General features: G+C 41.5%; 3 protein-coding genes across 3 annotated transcripts; all 3 read right to left on the bottom strand.

Moving 5' to 3' along the window:
• Positions 1–2,012: 2,012 nt before the first annotated feature.
• On the bottom strand, positions 2,013–3,150 carry LOC146489236 (uncharacterized). The gene has a single exon (XM_085111285.1). It carries the CDS (start codon positions 3,049–3,051, stop codon positions 2,512–2,514), a length of 540 nt encoding a protein of 179 aa, XP_084967411.1. The 5' UTR covers positions 3,052–3,150; the 3' UTR covers positions 2,013–2,511.
• Positions 3,151–3,797: 647 nt separating this feature from the next.
• LOC146489235 (uncharacterized) lies at positions 3,798–13,434 on the bottom strand. Its single transcript, XM_085110406.1, has 4 exons — positions 13,340–13,434; positions 10,031–11,480; positions 4,517–4,629; positions 3,798–3,813 (listed from the first exon to the last, which is right to left on the bottom strand). Exons 1-4 carry the CDS (start codon positions 13,432–13,434, stop codon positions 3,798–3,800), a joined length of 1,674 nt encoding a protein of 557 aa, XP_084966532.1.
• Positions 13,435–18,155: 4,721 nt separating this feature from the next.
• On the bottom strand, positions 18,156–19,045 carry LOC146489234 (uncharacterized). Its single transcript, XM_085111273.1, has one exon. It carries the CDS (start codon positions 18,961–18,963, stop codon positions 18,319–18,321), a length of 645 nt encoding a protein of 214 aa, XP_084967399.1. The 5' UTR covers positions 18,964–19,045; the 3' UTR covers positions 18,156–18,318.
• Positions 19,046–20,851: the final 1,806 nt, after the last annotated feature.

Raw genomic sequence — 20,851 nt, 5'->3', positions numbered from 1 at the left:
AGCCGGTTTCTTGGCCTATTACTGATGCCGGGATATAAAACAGTAGAGGATGCATTTGACTGTGACCGACATTGAGTTGAAACATTTGGATTGGTTTCTGGGTTTTATTCAAGATACGTACTTCAAAATAAGGTAACGGACATGCATGAAAACTTGTCGTTTGTCTACTTGAGTTCTTAAGTTCTGCCGGAGGCTTTTTGCGAATTATTAGCTTATTTTGATGTTGAGGAAATTTATCCCGCCTGCGAACTTGAATAAAGGAAAGAGTTTGAAAACAGATAAGAACGGGTAAATTACAACTTTCTTGTCCCTTCGATGACCATAGAAATCAACAACTAATAAGCGAATGAACATTAATCCCAAGTCTTACGTATAATACTTCTTGTAACCAGTAAGCCAACGTCCGTCATAAGAAGCAGTAGGCTTTTCGACAAAAAGAAGTGATCGAGAAATTCACTTCTGAACGGTGTTGGAAAATTTGGCACTGATCTGTGAACGAAATCTGCTCAATTCGACAGCTTTTAGCTTGACTATGTAATTTTTGCCAATAAACTGAATTCTTTTTAACCTTTCGCTCGGTTCCTAACTTGTTTAACCATTACCTGTTTCACAGGCACTCGGCATTAAAAATTATTTATGCTAAACTTTGGCCGGCTTATTACGTAAAACCATACACTCGTAAAATGATGACAGTTTACAAAATTTGGTGTGCGTGAGAAATTTGTATTTGTGCCTATTTAGACACCCATAATGCACACGTCATCCGCTTGCCCCAGGGGTAGGAACCCGGGCCAGCCTGGTGGATTGTAAAAGGGGTTGAACAAAGTTGAGAATTCCCACCAGGGGGTGGGGGGGGGGGAGGTAACAAGACAAAGTTCTCTGGGTCAAGTGCTTCTAAGCCTGCGAGCAAACTTTCGAGGAAGAGGAGGGCGCGGAGGGGAGAAGGAGCGAGAGCTTGTATAACCTGCCATCAGGCGTTCTTTTTTTTCGGGAGAGCGCGAAAGTGTGGCAGCGCGAGAGACGGCCGTCTGAAAAAGAAACAAGATGCCTATACTGGCATCATTTCTTTTTCTTAGAGATCGTGTGAGCACGTGCTAATTCCGGAAGACATTCGAAGCCATTCGAAGCAATCGTCGATAAGCGTTGAGCGATCGAAGATATTCCGAACAAACAAAACTAAAATCGGGGAATATCGGGTCAAAGACGGCAGAGTTCATTCGTTTTCTGTTGTTACACTCACTCACTCACTCACTCACTCACTCACTCACTCACTCACTCACTCACTACTCACTCACTCACTCAACACGATGACATAGTGGCTTTTGCCTCTACAGGAGGCAATAGCCACAACAACCTTTCAAATGATGATTTGCATTGACGTCATACATGTAGGGATGAGTGGGTCCCCTTCCTCGTGATTGACGTGTCGATAATGGATTTTGATTGGACCGCTTTTGTTGAAGACAATCAGAATAGAAGATCCCTTCTAGGAGAGAGCAGAGTTTAATGAATAAAGGAATGTGCAGATTTGAAGCTACGACAAAGAAGAAGAAAAAAAAGATACCCGACCGAAACCTTGACACGGTCTGCCCTGCGGGCATCCTGCGACACGGTCTGCCCTCAGGGCATCCCGCGTAAAAATAAAAATCAGTTTAGACAACGGCTGCCCTCAGGGCATCCCGCGTAAAAAGAACGCCTGATCGCATCGCGTATAGCTTCCTACGCAGACGTCCTTAGGGGTTCGTCACGCATTAAGGAACGCGTGACGAACCCCTGAGGACATCGTCGGGGGAGACTACGAATAAAGTCGCCTAGTGTGTCGGCAGCTTAACTAAAATTCAAGAACACACTTAGAACATTACCCAGGCTGAGAGTCAGATAAGAATACTTTTATTAAAACCAAATGTTTTTAAAAAGAACAGTATAAATTTCGATAAAATAATACAGATAAAAAATTCAGACTAATTAACCCATATAATAGGTTGATTGCAAGTGACGTTATTGCCGCCATGTTGGTGAACAATGAGATATTTTTCCTCCGGGAGTTAACTTCCGTTTTTATGCAAACTTTGTTAGCAAATTTTCTTTTGTTTTGACACCAACATGACGGCAATGTAATTAACCTCTCCAGGAGTGGTTGAATAACAAGTAAAAACCGTCCAGTTTTCCTTCCAAGAAGCGCTGTAAATTTCGTTTCTCACGTCGCTGTAAATAGTGAGCGGTGTTTGTACTTGAATAGCGTCTTAGTTTTCGTAGTACGAAAACAAAGGTGGGGTCTTAGATCTTAGGACTCTTAGTTTTCGTAACACCCATTAAAGCTGCGGAATGTAATAATTGGAGAGTTGAGAGTTGAGCTGATCAAGTTCTTGCAAGGCTGCCGGTCTACACCTCACTCGACTGCTGGGAGGAGCCCGGCTGAGACAGTGTTGGTTCAGTGTTGACTTCGTGTCGGTCGGACATGTTGGAATAAAGCGTGTTGTATTTTAAGCCGGTTTTGTAGCGGTTACTGGACTACATTGGTGCACTGTACTCCTTCAGCTGAGACCATAGTTTGGAGTACAAAGCCTTGATCTCTGACTCGGTTGGCACGTGGCGATCCCTGAAATCAAATCCCGGCGACATCTTCTCCGAAATCAACGTGAAAGGTGTTTCACCGGGAAACTTTTCATGTCCTTCTTCATCAATCAAAATTTTTGCAGCTTTGAGGCAACCGCCGGGAACCCTGCGTTGGAAAACATGGCCTTTCAAAATGTCGCTGCCCAAGATAAACTCTTCCACTTTGCCTTCCGGTGTAATATAGATGTACTTTGCGGGCCATCCGTCATGAAAAAAGTGTGTGATATCACTCTTATTGCTGTGTAAAAAGTTTTTGCCCCCTAGTTCTGGGGTGATTAAATAATAAATCACAGTAAATAAGTTTCGTTCGTTGCCTTCTCGTCCTTCCACTTGCAGTGTTTCGGGTGATCGATAAGTTTCCGCAAAATAGCCTCCTTCCTCTGAGAGAGGAATCAAACCGAGCTTTTCCACATAAAACTCTTTTCTGTGGTTCATGTTAGTTTTTCACACACTGTCAATCGACTAACTGAAACAAAACACGAAATAGTTTTCAGAGCGATTGCAGAATACCCGCCCACTAAATATCTTACTTGAAAAACGAGTGCACCCGTAGTCCCGCAGTCCCAGAGCTCTGCAATCTAACCTCGTTTACATGTCAAAGGCTTCTGCGTGTGAAATTTGCATGTTGTATTTGTGCCCACTTAGTCAAGCATAATAACACGACATCATGACATCGGCTTAAGGGAGGTGACGTCATTGGATGATTCGCTTCGGAGCTTCCACGGTCCGAGCTCCGATTCATAATTCGGGAAAAAGGCCTCCTTTCGCTCTCTTATATTATAAAAAGTATTAAATGGCGGAAGATGTGGGTGAAATAATACTTCGGTATTATTGTTCGGTCTCTTTATGCCGGATAATATAAAATTCTTGCAATTTTCGTTCCTCAGCCTCTTAACAGTTCCGTCAAGGATTGCACATTCGAGTTGTGGAACTCCGGAAGCGTCGAACTGGGAACTGTGCAGGCAGCCACGTTTTGCCCAAGTAACATCCACCTTAAAGACAAACTGTACTGGAGGTTAACATCTACCTTAGAGAGGTACGTGTTATAGCAGTGCACCACTGTATATCGTATGTATTATAATAGCAAAATCGTACGCATACAAAGGTGACTTTCAAGCGGAAAACCTACGAATCTTTAGGAGCTTTTCTATCGTTGACCTGAGCTTCCTTTTATTTTATTACTAAGTATTAATGGGTCTAAAGTTAATAAAAAAATTGTGTTTTATAAATTTTATAAAACACAATTTTTTGTGTCAGTTTTCTCTTAGTGAAGAGCACTACGCTAACTGATAATCACACCCTGTTATGTGTAACAATCTCTTTTGTACATAATTGCCGATTTTTTTTTTTTTTGTCGTTTGCCTTTTTGTAACATCGACTTACTTTATATATATTGTTCTTGTTGTAGATGAGACTATTTCATGATTTTCTTGAGAGGAATTGTGCGATTTTGAAAGGTTACGGAATTTTCACGACAATATTTATCAGTGAACTTTGATTTTGTTTTTAATGGCAGCCTGTATTATGAGCAACACGTGTCACAAACCTCCAAGCCTGTTTGTACTGAAATAATTGACGTTTCTGCCACGCCATTTGCTGATTTCTGACGAACCTCTATTAAGCGGCCACTTGCCATTCCCCTGAGGGTGGCAGCTTAATAGGGGTTCAGCTGTAATCTTGCGATCCGGGCCAGCTTTAAAGAATGAATTTAATTTCTCAGTTTGGTTAGGCTTCTGCAGATTATGCCAGCATTTGTCGAGCGTTTTAAAAAAGCAAAAGCATTAAGTATTATTCGATATACAGGGCTCACATGAACTTTCCAATTTCCTATCGGCCATTTTCCATTTACAATGGAATCAGTCATTAGAATCCAATTGACAATAACTGACTGTTGACTTACCTGTTACTAACTGTAACAGGGAGGATGCATGTAAAACAACTCAGAAGGACTTTGTCAGCTACTTTGAGTAACACTTTGAAACTCGGCCTAGATGCACTTTCATAGATGCAGACCTAAAAACAAAGGTCCCAAAGTTACAACACAAGTGTATACTCTGTACTTTAATACGCTATTTATAGGTGTCAGGCTACAAATGGCGAACATAGAAAATAATGAGTTGTAACTTGAATTAATGGCCAAGTTTTTCCAAGTCCTTCTCTTGTGCCTTGGAAAAATTACTAAAAATAGAAAACTAATAAAATCACTTGATATCTTTCTCTTGGTGTTTTAGGGTGCATTTTATAAACAGGAATAGTACTTAGTTTCAGTTTCCGCACAGTTTTGATCAAAATGCATAATAACCCCGTAACATTGCCCCTTGAAAATGGATTTATTTCTTATACCTAATTTGCTGCTCACTATGAGGTAGTGTATACTTTGTCTCATATTTGTTTGATGCAGGAGCCATAATCAGGGATGGAGACCTTAACGAGATGGCATTTTGACTTGTGGGCGTGTCCCCACGTGTTTTACCAAAAAATCTTTTTCTGGAAAAAATTGCGCCATACACGCGTGTGCACGCGTGTAAATAGCCAGGATCGCGCGTGGAGAAATAGAAATTTTTTTCTACCCCTTCAAAATGGTGTCCAAATTTTAAAATTCTGCCTGGGAATATCTCCTCAGTGCCCACATTTAAGGTGTTAGACTCTCACAACGAAAAGGTAACAGTTAAAGAAGACGGGAAAAGTTGGAATAAGCGGCCTATTGATCATATGACACTCACAGTAAAGTCAAAAAGGCGCCAAAACTTCAACAGCAATATCCAAACGCGGAGAATTTAAACAATTACCGTATCTTCTCGATTAACGCCGGACCCCGATTAAACGCCGGCTTCGTATAAACGCCGGGTCAAAACTCAAAACTGCCGATTTTCAAATAGACGCCGGGTGCGTTTAATCGGGGCCCCGGCGTTTATTAGGGGTCGAGGTCACAAGGACCGGTTATAAGTAAATGGTAACCTGTTGAATGGCACTGTTACGACATACCAAATACGGTATGCTGTTCAGTTTGGTATTTTAGTAAACGTTCAAAGGAAAAATACCGGCGTAACTTATCTGGGATAGTTGCTGCACAGCGAAATAAAATATAGAAATGTATCCGTGTTCGTGTTGTATTATTGACGCACTTTCTTTCTTGTGTTGTATTGCTCACTGTCGTTTGAATAGCGAGGATCCCTCCAGCGTTTGTTTATAAGTTGTTTCAGTCCTATCATGAGTTGTCCTTTCTGGGAGGAAATCGCGCATTGCAAAGTAATAGGGACTTCAAGGCCACCTTGTTCAAAATTGCTTGCTCGATAGTTTTTCTGTCTCACTTTAGCTGAAATATTCCCTCTATGTTTGACAAAGAAGCGAAGAGTCGATGACAGCTCGATAGGTATATGCCCGACATTTATCCTTTCGTTACCAGGTCCATGCTCACGATAAACAGCCATTGCACATGGGTCGTACTTGCACGGGTAATCCAGGAAAAAATCGTCCAGCACTGAAAAACTGCCCCTAGGTTTCCAAGGATCGGTAATAATAAATCAACCTGGAAAAATGGCTGAAAATTGCATTTCATTAATAAACGCCGGACCCCGATTAAACGCCGGTCTCGAAAAAACGCCGGGTCAAAACTGCCGAATTTTAAATAAACGCCGGGGGCGTTTAATCGAGAAAATAGGGTATTCCATTCTCGCTTGTTGGATATGGGATTGGTTAAAGGCAACTCGGCGCTCCGCGCTTCCTTGGCTATTTACTTAACAAATAGATTCCATGTTGCCGTGCGTCTGTTCAGTAACAAATCACAGATGACGTCAAAATGTGGTAAGAACAAAAAAGTAGCGGCGAGCGTGTCACTGATGCTCTTACCACATTTTGACGTCTTCTGTGATCTATTACTAAACAGACGCACGGCAACTTGGAATCTATTTGCTTTATACAATGAACAGAAAGGAAACACGACAAACTTGCCTCGTAGTGCTTGACTGTTCGTTTTGTGCCAGTTCAGGCATTTTCAAAGTCACCAACGCTACTTTCCGTGTCTGCTTCTTCTTTCTTCTTTATCGTACTTGTAAACAGCTTCCTCTAATTTTTTCCAAGGCGTTCGCTTGCTCAAAGCAGAATAATGGAGTAAATATTTTCAAAACTGAGCCTTTTCGTAGCGACAACAGCTGTTTTAAAGATTTTTCCAGTTTAGGCATTTTCCAATTGACAAGAACACTTTTGCCTTGGTTTCTTCTTTTACTTGTTTGTAAAAAGCTCCTGCTAAACTTTTCTCGAGCCTTTCACTTGCTCAATTCGAAATAATCTCGCAAACATTTTCAAAACTGCGCCCTCATGGAATAATTGTTAAATATATAGTATAGTAAGCAGAGCTCAGCCGTTCCGCTCGCGCACAACTCAGTACACGACATTAGTGCTGTCGCGCAAATTGTATGCAAATGAACACTATGGAAAACCACAAGAAACGAACAACGTAAGTCGATAATTTATTAATTTCTTTCTTTTTCACAACTTTTGTGGACTCCCTGTGGCTTGACTACGCAATTTCTGCCAATAAATTGAATTCTTTTTAACCTTTTGCTTGGTAATCTCTAACTTGTTTAACCATTACCTGTTTCACAGTTTTTTATGCTAAACTTTGGCCGGCTTATTACGTAAAATCATACACTCGTAAAATAACAGTTTACAAAATTTGGTGGAAGATCCGAATGTTCATACCGGTGAGCGCTAAGAAAATGTTTGCGACGATGGCCTTAACTCGTCTCCTCAAGGGTTTACCCCCAATTTGAAATAAATGGTTGAAACTGACTTCTCAAATAAAACTAAAAAAGTTTATATATATCAGCATCGCGGAGAATATTTTATATTTGCACTGTAAGGTTTAATGTTTTCTACTCCGTCAGGAGAATTTGCTGGAGTTTTCTCCAATGAGGCCCCATTACGGGGGGTCTTAATATCCCGTATCCCTGTAATTTTTTGACCAAATATCCCGTATCCCATAAATTCCGGTTATAAATATCCCGGAAATTAAAGTATTGGCCATTTTTCATATGTTACTTGCTACGATGTAATTTACATTATTCGCTCACTGGCATTAAAACGTAAACTGGAAAAGTATCGTTTTCAAGTAGCTTATTGTGACAGTTGTTTAAACTGCTGTCATTCAAAATATGATGCCTGTACACAACATGCTTGTGACATTTTTAGACATGACCCGTCCTGCGACGTGCTAGACAAACTAGTGCATTTAGAATAAATAGCAAAGGAGAAATATTTAGTCCTCACACCACTCGAGTCTCTAAATTTGTTTTGAGATGAGGAAAAGATCTTCGATTTCATACATTGTACTCCTCTAGTTGATACACTGTTTGGAGGGGATAACCTCCTTTATGCTCCTTGTACTGACGAAAAAGCCTTCAAAAGAAATACAGCCGATCTCGGCGGATCGAGGTTTGCAGTGCTCCAACCTCATTGGCCCGAAGCTCTGGACCAATAGCAAAACAGGGGCACGTTTTTGATCAGCTAAGAAATATAAATACGGCTAAAACATTTGAGCGTTGCCCGTGTCGACGAGATACACAGCAACTGATGAGATTCCAAGAGAATCGAAACTGCAGTCTTGCATGAGAAACATTAGACACTCGCCAGAAGAAATTTCTCTAGCATCCAAGAGACTCACAAAACTGTTGTCTGTCTTAGCTTTAAGTATCTGCTGCGGATGCAAGCTAGGCCACAAAATACTAAAATGGAGGTGCATGTCAGCTCTAAGAACACAATAGCTTTTTTCAGTTAAGACGCAACTCAGAGAGCTAAAAGACAGCGCTACAACGAAGCTATAGCTCTCGAAAGCGAGAGACAACAATGATCAGCTTGGTAAAGACGAGAATCTGTTAGACATTCATATCCGTGATAAACAAACAATCTGCAATCTTCACGCAGCGAGATACAATAGCATAAGCATTAAGTTTAAGAAATCCACGAATCCTGTATCTTCACAGATAACATTTAATTAGCGCTACCTGAAATCTTGAAGTAAATCCAAGCCGATAAGCCTTAACAAATGTCACAGAGCTAGCATACACAATGGCATATCAAGACCTAGCTAATTACGGCTCAGAGAATTCCCCCTCACGATCAAGACAAACACCATTAAGCAGAGCGGTTTCATCACATTTTGATCTAGAGGGAAGAATCTCTTATAAAAAAGGAAAATCGCTTATTCGCTTAAAGACATGCTTGTTCAATAAAGCAAAACTGAAAGGACTTTTATCAACACATTGGACACACAGTGGGAGCCGCGCAGGTTTGTCAACCCCATTTTAACATGAAGTAACGTCTTGAATGACTTTGACCTGCGCCATTACAGAGGTCTCGCCTCGATCAGGTGGGGCTGCCTCGATCGAGTGCTGGCGTGTTATTTTTAGTAATTCATGTTACCCCCACATAGTACAAAATATTAACGGCAGACTGATCCCAACGGCGGAGGTGACGAGCTTGATAGAACAAACAACAAAAGCTAGAATAACTGAAATATATTTGTTTTTTTAAAAAAAACAAATTTTTGCCCGATATTTCGGTTTGCAATACAAACCTTCCTCGGGGGCTGAACAAAAAAGAAAAGTGAGAAACATAAAAGGATCGTTACGAAGAAGATTTAAAATATAAAATACATGACAATGACTGGTTGATTAGGACTAAGTTACAAGTGTGAGACATGTCATTGGCGTGTTTCGTCACGTCTATTTATACCAAGAGGGTGCAATGTTTTAGCTTTGTTGATTAAATGAGCTTCACGAGCCTTTCTAACTGAGTCACGTTTGCTGCGTATAAGTTCAAGCGGGATTAGTTGGGCGTCGTTGATTGAGTGGCCAGGTTGGTTGAAATGTAGCGAGACAGGAGTAGGGTTGAGTAGTTGATGGTGATTCAGGATAGATCTGCGATGTTCCCCGAAACGTTCATTAAGTTTGCGCTTTGTCTCCCCAATGTATTGGGAGTGGCACTTCTTACACTGAATTAAATAGATTAGGTTTTTGGAATTGCAAGATATGTAGTCAATAATTTTGCGTGATTCGTTAGTGTTGAAAAAAATGTAGTTCGTTTGACCTTCTTGGAGAAATGGGCAAGTTAGGCATCGTGGGTGGTTGCATTTATGAATTCCAGCGGGTTGTTGATTGGAAGGCTTGTTTTGAGGTAGCTCGGAATGGACCAGGAGATCACGTAGACATGCGTTACGTTTGTAGGCAATAACTGGTGGATGAGGGAAAACTTGTTTGCAGTTAGCGGAGGACTGGAGGATGATGATATGTTTTTTCACAATAGATGAGATTTTGGGAAGAGCAGGATTGAAGGATATGACGAAGGGTGTTCTGTCTGTTTTTGTGGCTTTCTGTTCTTGTGGCTGTAGTGTTGCGTGACGTGGGATGGCTCGTACGCGATTTGCATCTTTTTGTAGGGAATAGCGGCTATAACCACGTTGGACCAGGTGCTTGATGAGTTCTTCGCTTCGTTTATCAAAGAAAGCGTCGGTAGAGCATATGCGACGGATTCGCAGGAAAAGGCTGAATGGAATAGTTTGTTTAGTGTGGTTCGGGTGGCATGAAGTTTTGAGGAGGTATTGATGCTTGTCTGTGGGTTTTGTGTGGAGATCTGTTTGGATGTGGTTGTTGCTGAGGTGGACTTGGACATCTAGGAAAGGGAGTGTCTGATGAGAGGAATTCGAGTATTCATGGGTAAATTTGATACTCGCGTGAACAGAGTTTAAGTATCTGATGAAATCTTTAAGGTGTTCCTCTCCTTCTGTCCATATCATAAAGACGTCATCGATGAACCTCCACCAAACGAACGGCTTGAGAGGAGCGTTTTCAATGGCGTGTTGTTCAAATTTACCCATGAATAGATTAGCGTATGAAGGTGCCATCCGGGTTCCCATAGCTGTCCCGTGTACTTGTAGATAGTGTTCGTTGTTGAAGGAAAAGTTGTTCATTGTAAGAATCATTCTTATGAGATCACATATGCTTTCAGCAGGAAGGGATTTTTCTTGACGAGTGTTAAGAAAATGGCGGCAGGCTTCGATGCCTTCGTTGTGAGGAATGTTAGTGTATAACGAGGAGACATCCAGAGTGACAAGGAGGGCGTTTTCCGGTAGAGGTCCCAATTTCTCGAGTTGAAGAAGAAAGTGTGTAGTATCTTTTATGTATGAAGGAAGATTCTGAACAAGGGGCTTTAGGTGGTAATCGACGAACTCGGAAATGCGTTCAGTAGGGTGGCTATTGCTGGATATGATGGGTCGGCCGGGGTTGCCTTGTTTGTGGATTTTAGGGAGAATGTAGAAACGACCAGTCTTGGGATCAGAGTTGGATGAGAGGTATTTAAATGTCTCATAGTCAATGAGATCATTTTTGTGCAAACGGGTAGTGTATTCTTTGACGCGTTCGTGTATTTTGCTTGTAAGGTCTGATGATTGTTTTTGATAATATTTAGTGTCATTGAGCTGTCTGCGGCATTCATCAACATACCAGGAGTAGTCCATTATAACAGTTCCAGAGCCCTTATCAGCTGGTTTGATGACTATATCTGAACGTTTCCTGAGTTTTGTGAGAGCTCTGCGTTCTTCCATGGAGAGATTGTTGTGGATAGTGGCTGGTTTAGAGGTCATGATCTCATTTTCGACTGCATTGATAAAAGTGTCAAGGGCTATGTCTCTTCCATTAGAAGGAGTCCATGATCCCTTGCATCTGAAGCGCTTGACTTCATGATCAGATGAAAGATTTGGATCAGTAAGGTGTTGTTGTTGTTGTTGTTGTTGTTGTTGAAAGAATTCTTTTAGTCGTAAACGTCTTGCAAAATCGTTGATATCTGCTTGTATTTCTGACCAGTTGACACTTTTGGGGGTGGGGACGAAGGTCAGTCCTCGTGATAATAGTTTGGTCTCAGAGTTTGAAAGTCGTACAGTAGAAAGGTTGATCACTGTTTCCTTTCTTGTAGTGGTTGTGATATGTTATTGTTTTGGGAGCGGGTGCTGCGATTTTTTTTTGTGTTGGTTGACGTTTGTTGGTGTTCTAGGAGTAGAGTTGAAAAAACATATCAACATCCTCTCATCAGACACTCCCTTTCCTAGATGTCCAAGTCCACCTCAGCAACAACCACATCCAAACAGATCTCCACACAAAACCCACAGACAAGCATCAATACCTCCTCAAAACTTCATGCCACCCGAACCACACTAAACAAACTATTCCATTCAGCCTTTTCCTGCGAATCCGTCGCATATGCTCTACCGACGCTTTCTTTGATAAACGAAGCGAAGAACTCATCAAGCACCTGGTCCAACGTGGTTATAGCCGCTATTCCCTACAAAAAGATGCAAATCGCGTACGAGCCATCCCACGTCACGCAACACTACAGCCACAAGAACAGAAAGCCACAAAAACAGACAGAACACCCTTCGTCATATCCTTCAATCCTGCTCTTCCCAAAATCTCATCTATTGTGAAAAAACATATCAACATCCTCCAGTCCTCCGCTGACTGCAAACAAGTTTTCCCTCATCCACCAGTTATTGCCTACAAACGTAACGCATGTCTACGTGATCTCCTGGTCCATTCCGAGCTACCTCAAAACAAGCCTTCCAATCAACAACCCGCTGGAATTCATAAATGCAACCACCCACGATGCCTTACTTGCCCATTTCTCCAAGAAGGTCAAACGAACTACATTTTTTTCAACACTAACGAATCACGCAAAATTATTGACTACATATCTTGCAATTCCAAAAACCTAATCTATTTAATTCAGTGTAAGAAGTGCCACTTCCAATACATTGGGGAGACAAAGCGCAAACTTAATGAACGTTTCGGGGAACATCGCAGATCTATCCTGAATCACCATCAACTACTCAACCCTACTCCTGTCTCGCTACATTTCAACCAACCTGGCCACTCAATCAACGACGCCCAACTAATCCCGCTTGAACTTATACGCAGCAAACGTGACTCAGTTAGAAAGGCTCGTGAAGCTCATTTAATCAACAAAGCTAAAACATTGCACCCTCTTGGTATAAATAGACGTGACGAAACACGCCAATGACATGTCTCACACTTGTAACTTAGTCCTAATCAACCAATCATTGTCATGTATTTTATATTTTAAATCTTCTTCGTAACGATCCTTTTATGTTTCTCACTTTTCTTTTTTGTTCAGCCCCCGAGGAAGGTTTGTATTGCAAACCGAAATATCGGGCAAAAATTTGTTTTTTTTAAAAAAACAAATATATTTCAGTTATTCTAGCTTTTGTTGTTTGTTCTATCAAGCTCGTCACCTCCGCCGTTGGGATCAGTCTGCCGTTAATATTTTGTATTTGAGATAATTTGCTGATCCAGGTCTACAAGTGATCCGGCACCACTCATTGGTTTGTCGCTGTGGAATTGCAGATTTTATTGTATTCATCCCCCACATAGTGCCCATGATGAACCGATGACTGGTCAAGAAAATAAAAAACGGTTTGTTTTACACTTATATATTTTTCATTTATATCTAATCATCAACAAAAATACAGAAAAGGGCACGTAAGTGCACATATTTAGTAATCCAAGAACGTTTTTCATCAAACATCTGATATGTTACAATTTTTTGCGAATATCCCGTATCCCTGAAACTACTTCTCAATATCCTGTATCCCAATAATTTTTTCAGCGAATATCTCGTATCCCGAAAACCCGTAATAGGGCCTCATAAATCTTACCCGCCATCTGTTAAAATCTTCTCCGCATTCTCCATCATTTTGTACACAAACGCCTTGTGAGCCTCTCGAATTTTCTTGATCTTTTCGACGTTCATGATGTTTCTAAACTCTCCGCTAAGGGAGCCTTGGATTTTTCAATGTACTCCTTCGAGGATTTGTAGTTGTTTTGATGTTGATATTCATTCATTGTTCTAGCAGCTTAAACGGAGTTTTAAGTATTTAATTCCACGCACGTTAGAATGACTTCATCACAATTTTCCCCGTCATTACGCTTCACTCAGGCGATATCGTCATCATCGTCATCATCATCATCATCATCATCATCATCACAGAAGAGAGGAACCGAAAAGTTAAAGTCAAAGAGAAAAACCTTAAAGAAATGGACATTGAAATAACAACGATTATCGGAGATTTGTAAATGCATGAACTTCTTGTTGTAAGTTGTTTGATTTCTTGCCGTTTTTGGTAGTTCCTCTATGAGTAACATGTTCTGCAGTAGCATTTCTCAAAGAGTTGAATGCGTGGAACCGTTTGTAACATGCTCGGATACTTTGCTAGTTTTGCGCGCTCTGAAGCGGTTTTGATAGTTATGTTCGACTCAATGATGTTTGCGAATACGGTGCCGGGATTTCGTTCTTCGAACGAAGTGAAATCGTGTCTTTTTTATTGCTCAGAGAAATTTGCGCTTTCAATTGCATCGTTTTACTTTAGTTTTTTGCTTGAGGTTTTACGAATAAAACCAAACTCGTTGCTCATTTCTCAACGCTTTGTGTGAGTACGACGCTGTTTACTCCATGAAAACTAAAATCTTAAACCAAGAATTTTCCTTACGTTTTCTGTCTTATGCAACACCATCACCATATTAAATCAAGTCGGAAATCATCTTATTTCAAGACAGGAGATCTTAAATGACGATTATTGGAGTGCAACTTATATGCAGTAAACTGCCGCTTATAAGATCCCCCCTCCTGGTTACAGGCCCATTTACCTGGCATGCACTCGAGCACCGTTCCTGGGCACGGGCACTGGCGTGAACAGGATTTTGTCAGTTCCCGCGCTTTTTCCTCATGCCTCCTTACGATACAGTAAACAAAATGGCCAGCGCAAAATTGACGAACGAGAATACGATTGCTTTTCGGTGCCCGGGCACAGAGCCCTGGCACGGGCACCTAGTCTGAACAGGGCCTTAGACGTCCTCTGTGAGTTATCAGAGAACAGACGGTTTTGATAAACGCTTACCTGCACAATATTTTTAAATCGTAATGATTTACGAGGATGTTGGGAGGACAATTTTGATATTCAAAACGTCATTTTAATTTTTCTTCTCAGTACCCGAGCGGGCGGAATTTTGTATTAAAATCATGCAATCTGATTAGTTCCAGCAGAGGGCGAATTTGCTTTTTACGATCTTGCCCGCGAACCCAGGGGGGATTTCAGTGTTGTGTGATTGTTGCAAGAGAAGGGTCTTTCTTTCTGGTTGAAAAAATAGAATCTTAGGCCATGTTCACACTTGGTTCCCGAGCACGGTGCCCGAGTACAATTCTCGCTGGGCACTAATGTGAATGCACCCTTTTATCAAGTATCCACGCCAGAATTACACCGTGCCCGAGTGCAAGGTCTCTACTCGGGAACTGAAGTACACAATTACATATTGGGTACCCAGTGTCTGAACAGCATTATTCACCGACATGAGTTCTTGAGTACGGCCCCTCTATTCCGCGGGCACAGGTGTTTACAATACATGTACAGACCGACCTCCCAGCCGCTGAATAACATTTTTATGATGTGCATAAGAGAACAAAAGCAAACACCTGATGTTAAGGTAACAGAGTTTCTTGTTCTAAGATCCAAATGATTGTTCTAAATTCGGAAAACTTTTCATCTCTTCTTCATCGATCAAAATTTTTGCAGCCTTGAGGCAACCGCTGGGAACCCTGCGTTGGAAAACATGGCCTTTCAAAATGTCATTACCCAAGATAAACTCTTCCACTTTGTCTTCCGGTGTTATAAAAATGTACTTTGTGCGCCATCCGTCAAGTGTGTGATATCACTCTTATTGCTGTGTAAAAAGTTTTTGCCCCCTAGTTCTGGGGTGATTAAATAATATATCACAGTAAATAAGCTTCGTTCATTGCCTTCTCGTCCTTCCACTTGCAGTGTTTCGGGTGATCGATAAGTTTCCGCAAAATAGCCTCCTTCCTCTGAGAGCGGAGTCAAACCGAGCTTTTCCACATAAAACTCTTTTCTGTGGCTCATGTTAGTTTTTCACACCCTGTCAATCGCGGTGAAGGAAAACAGGATGTGTGCGCGAAAAAATTGCATTCTTGTTGTATTTGTGCCCATTTAGTCACCCATATAATGCACACGTCATCGGCTTGCCCCAGGGGTAGGAACCCGGGCCAGCATGGGGGATTGTAAAATGGGTTGAAAAAAAGTTGAGAATTTCCCCCAGGGGGTGGGGAAGGTTAACAAGACAAAGTCCCCTGGGTCAAGTGCTTCTAAGCCTGCGAGCAAACACTCGAGGAAGAGGAGGTGCGCGGAGGGGAGAAGGAGCGAGAGCTTGTATAACCTGCCATCAGGCGTTCTTTTTTTTCGGGAGAGCGCGAAAGTGTGGCAGCGCGAGAGACGGCCGTCTGAAAAAGAAATAAGATGCCCATACTGACATCATTTCTTTTACACAGAGATCGTGTGAACACGCGCTAATTCGGGAAGACATTCGAAGCTATTCGAAGCAATCGTGGGCAAGCGTTGGGCGGTCGAAGATTTTCCGAACAAACAAAACTAAAATCGGGGAATATCGGGTCAAAGCCGGCAGAGTTCATTCGTATTCTATTGTTACACTCACTCACTCAACATGATGACATAGTGGCTTTCGCCTCTATAGGAGGCAATAGCCACAACAACCTTTCAAATGATGATTTGCACTGACGTCACACATGTAGGGATGAGTGGGTCTCCTCCCCCTTGATATACCTGCCGAGAATGGATTTTGATTGGATCGCTTTTGTTGAAGACAATCAGAAAAATAGATCTCGTCTAGGAGAGAGCAGAGAATAATGATGAAATTAATGTGCATATTTGAAGCTACGACGAAGAAAAAAAAAAGATACCCGACCGAAACCTTGACACGGTGTTTTAGTTTAATATAGAAATAGTGTCTTTAAGTCCTGATGAGATGACCGTGTTTAAATTCATTCATTCATTCATTCATTCATTCATTCATTCATTCATTCATTCATTCATTCATTCATTCATTCATTCATTCATTCATTCATTCATTCAAAAAAAGAGCGAGCCGATCAGTTTAGACACGGGCTGCCCTCAGGGCATCCCGCGTAAAAAGATCGCCTTGCTCCCGGTTGTTCAAAGGCCGGATAACTTTATCCGCTGTATAAGGCACTATTCAGGGTCTAAAATATACTTCATATAAAACGTTGTCCAAGGTTTTCGTTCACTCCCAAACTTAACTATGGTTAGAGTGTGCATATTCGCTTGTACAAGAGGAAATACTGAAATCTTTGCACAGATTGAAACTGACGGATAGCGACTTATCCACTGGATAAAGTTATCCGGCCTTTGAACAACTGGACCCTGATCGCATGGACTCCTACGCAGACGTCCTTAGGGGTTCGTCACGAGTTCCTGAATGCGTGACCAACCCCTAAGGACGTCTTCGTGGGAGGCTACGAATAAAATCGCCTAGTGTGTCGCCGGCTTGACTAAAATTTGAGAACATACTAAGAACATTACCCAGGCTGAGAGTCAGTTAAGAATATTTTTATTAAAACCAACCGTATAAATTTCGATAAAATAATACAGGTAAAAAATTAAGTATACAGTCAACTCTTTCATAGTGACCACTTCTCGTACACAACCACCTCCTGTAAGGGACCACTTCATAAACAACCGTTTTGTTTCTCAGTTAAATACCGTTTCAAGAGCTCTCTCGTAAGTGACCGCCACTCTAATTCCTTATGGGACCGCGACCAGTTTTTAGGTCAGAAAATTGACATATTCCGGCTTTTGTTTTATGTTTCTGGTAACTGGTAAGCGACCACCCAACATAATCACGTACGATCGTTGGTAAATCATTACTCAGAAGTAACCAAAGTTCAATTTAATGACGATACCCCGGACTTGTGACAGATAATAACTGTTTACAGACAGAGAAGATGGCTTTAATTGTTGCAGTGATCTGTTCCAAAATGTTATACAAAGTTTCGTCAGAAGAATGAATAGATGTGAAAAAATCAAATAAAGTAGTTTCTATTTGCCTAATTTTAGCTGCTGAGGTAATATTTTTATGTAATTAATTAATCAATCAATCCAGTATTATGCTTTTTTTGTTGATCTTTCCCGTAAGCGACCAAGGGTGGTCGCTTACGAAAGAGTTGACTGCAATTAACCCATATAATAGGTTGATTGCAAGTGACGTTATTGCCGCCATGTTGGTGGTTTGGAACAATAAGATTTTTCTCCTCTGGGATTTAACTTCCGTTTTTATGCAAACTATGTGAGCAAATTTTCTTTTGTTTTGACACCAACATGACGGCAATGTAATAGGCCATTTTCATGATGGCGTCATTTTACTACAACTACCAGAATTCATTTCGTTTTCCTTTTCAAATTCAAACAGGAAAGAACAATAGTTCTAATTATCATGAGAAAACAAAAACCAGAAGGATTTTGGTAGTTGTAGTAAAATGACGCCATAGTGAAAATGTCCTTTTAACCTTTACGGGAGTGATTGAATAACAAGCAGAAACTCTATTAATAGTGAAGACGTAATTGGTAAATAAATAACCGTCCATTTTCCTTCCGAGAAGCGCTGTAAATTTCGTTTCTCACATGGCTGAAAATAGTGAGCGGTGCTTGTACTTGAATAGCGTCTTAGTTTTCGTAACACCCATTAAAGCTGCTGAATGTAATAATTGGAGAGTTGAACTGAACAAGTTCTTGTAAGTCTGCCGGTCTACCCCTCACTCAACTGCTGGGAGGAACCCGGCTGCCGGACAGTGTTGACTTCGTGTCGGTCGGACATGTTGGAATAAAGCGTGCTGAATTTTAAGCCGCCTTTGTAGCCATGGGTTACTGGACTGCATTGGTGCACTGTACTCCTTCAGCTGAGGCCATAGTTTGGGGTACAAAGCCTTGATCTCTGACTCGGTTGGCACAAGGCGGTCCCTGAAATCAAATCCCGGCGACATCTCCTCTGAAATCAACGTGAAAGGTATTTCACCGGGAAACTTTTCGTGTCCTTCTTCATCGGTCAAAATTTTTGCAGCTTTGAGGCAACCGCCGGGAACCGTGCGTTGAAAAACATGGCCTTTCAAAATGTCATTGCCCAAGATAAACTCTTCCACTTTGCCTTCCGGTGTAATATAGATGTACTTTGTGGGCCATCCGTCATGAAAAAAGTGTGTGATATCACTCTTGTTGCTGTGTAAAAAGTTTTTGCCCCCTAGTTCTGGGGTGATTAAATAATAAATCACAGTAAATAAGCTTCGTTCATTGCCTTCTTGCAGTGTTTCGGGTGATCGATAAGTTTCCGCAAAATAGCCTCCTTCCTCTGAGAGAGGAATCAAACCGAGCTTTTCCACATAAAACTCTTTTCTGTGGCTCATGTTAGTTTTTCACACCCTGTCAATCGACTAAGCAAAACACGAAATAGTTTAGACGCGTATGTGTGAAATTTGCATTTTTGTTGCATTTTTAGACTTCCTTCAGACTTCAGACTTCCTACAGACTTCCCATTTGGTCACGCATGACATCATAACATCGGCTAATCATAATCGGCATAATCATCGGATGTTACTAAAACCAGGAACGGGGAACCGGGAACGGGGAACGGGGGTCTGGGAACAAGTGCACAGCGGTGATCCGCAAAACAATTCGATAAACTAGAAATACGTGACTCGCAAAGGCTGTTACTAGAATGAATACTCCAAAATAAGGTTGGACACCTTATGGTGTTCACACAAGGTAGTATTCTTAATCGTGAAAGCTCTGACGTAGACGAGAACAGAGGCCCATTTCAGTTAGGCAGAGAACTGAGAGAATAAAGCTCCATTTAGGCAGAGAACATCCGTTTTGGGGGTTTAGCACTGATATACACTATTTAGGCCTAAGCACTGATTTAAAAACGGTTAGCTGTCATTTGTTGTGATGGTAACTCTCTGAAACAAATGCTGGTTAAAAATTACGTTCCCCAGCTAACCCTCGTTGGTCTAGTGGATATGGATAGGGGGTATGAAGCAAATAGCCGAGTTCGAGGCATGCACTAATTGGAGTTTTTAAACTTCTTTTATTGTTTGAAATAAGATTTTTGTTGTGTTAAAATCATAACATTTCTATTGTGTAAGAATCATAAGGTGTCCAACCTTGTTTTGGAGTATCCGTTCTAATAACAACCGCATTACTTCGCGAAGCAAGGGCTTGGTGGTGTTGTCTTTTTCTTAGCTCTGATGTCTCCTTCTTCGCTGCTTGGGCTGAGTTTCGTTGTTTAATCTCCTTCGGCGAATTTGTCTTATCTCTTGTGCATCCTCCTGTGGTTCATTTGGATCACAGCTTGGTCGTGTTTCACCAATAGTAAACATTTTTCACTGTTCGATGAATAAACACGTTCAGCCCTCAATGAAAAAACATGAGTTACGTCTGACGCTAGCCTGTCGTTCAACCTGTTGCTGCCTAGCAACCTTCCCTTTGTCTGACGTCATTCAAACTACCATAGCACCACTGTACTTCTGTATCGCAAGTATTATAATAGCAAAATCGTACGCATAGGAAGGTTACTTTCAAGCGGGAAACCTACGAATCTTTCTTTTCTATCGTTGACCTGAGCTTCCTTTTATGTATGGGGCTGTGCGGAAACGTTGCCAAAAGTCGTGCCAAAAAAAGTCGTGCTGAAGAAAGTCAGGCCAAAAAAAGTCAGGCCGAAAAAGTCGTGCCTTAGAAAGTCAGGCAAAAAAAAAAAACACTCGTGCCGAAAAAGTGGCGCCGAAGAAAGTCGTGCCACCAAAAGGTCACCAAAGCGTAATGTGACACAGGTTACCATGCAAGCGTGATTAAAGAGTTTGTATGGAGTTAAAATTAAATCGAAATTTAGACAACGATATTCCCTAAAAGACCCACTGTACTTAGCCGGGAGGGGGTGGATTTCCCCGGTGGATTTCCCGTGGATTTCCCCGGCTGGGCACATTTTAGTACTCCTGCCTAGGTTTGACCGTGAGTTTGTTCCAACATTCCAGGGACACGGCTCGGTTGGCGGCAAAAATGGCACCCGATTTGAAATAAACTTTGTTTTCAACGAAGGCCTGTGTCTCAATAAATGAACTGCTCCGTAAATAAGCTACCCAGGAGGGACTGCACATTATCCTTCTTGCCATATGGTGAGGCAGGTAAGCAAGAGCTTAAGTTTCAAGCAAATTTTAGCGACCTTTCGAAGTGCTCTCCTTAAATGACGGGCCACATTTCATTGAAATTCGACTTGTAGTTTCCTACCTTTCCATTAAC

The sequence above is a fragment of the Pavona decussata genome, unplaced genomic scaffold (genome assembly GCF_977016875.1).
Source record: "Pavona decussata unplaced genomic scaffold, jaPavDecu1.1 SCAFFOLD_6, whole genome shotgun sequence".
NCBI lineage: Eukaryota > Metazoa > Cnidaria > Anthozoa > Scleractinia > Agariciidae > Pavona > Pavona decussata.
This window is presented reverse-complemented; position numbering and strand designations above follow the sequence as displayed.

Bases quoted from the DNA above. Each gene is read 5' to 3' on its own strand.
- LOC146489236 (XM_085111285.1), bottom strand. From the start codon at position 3,051: ATGAACCACAGAAAAGAGTTTTATGTGGAAAAGCTCGGTTTGATTCCT.
- LOC146489235 (XM_085110406.1), bottom strand. From the start codon at position 13,434: ATGAACGTCGAAAAGATCAAGAAAATTCGAGAGGCTCACAAGGCGTTT. The intron at 11,481-13,339 runs GTAAGATTTATG...CACCCCCAAAAG, and splicing joins AAGATTTTAACAGATGGCGG to TGTCAACTGGTCAGAAATAC. The intron at 4,630-10,030 runs GTACGAGCCATC...CTTTGTTTTTAG, and splicing joins TACAAAAAGATGCAAATCGC to GTCTGCATCTATGAAAGTGC.
- LOC146489234 (XM_085111273.1), bottom strand. From the start codon at position 18,963: ATGAGCCACAGAAAAGAGTTTTATGTGGAAAAGCTCGGTTTGATTCCT.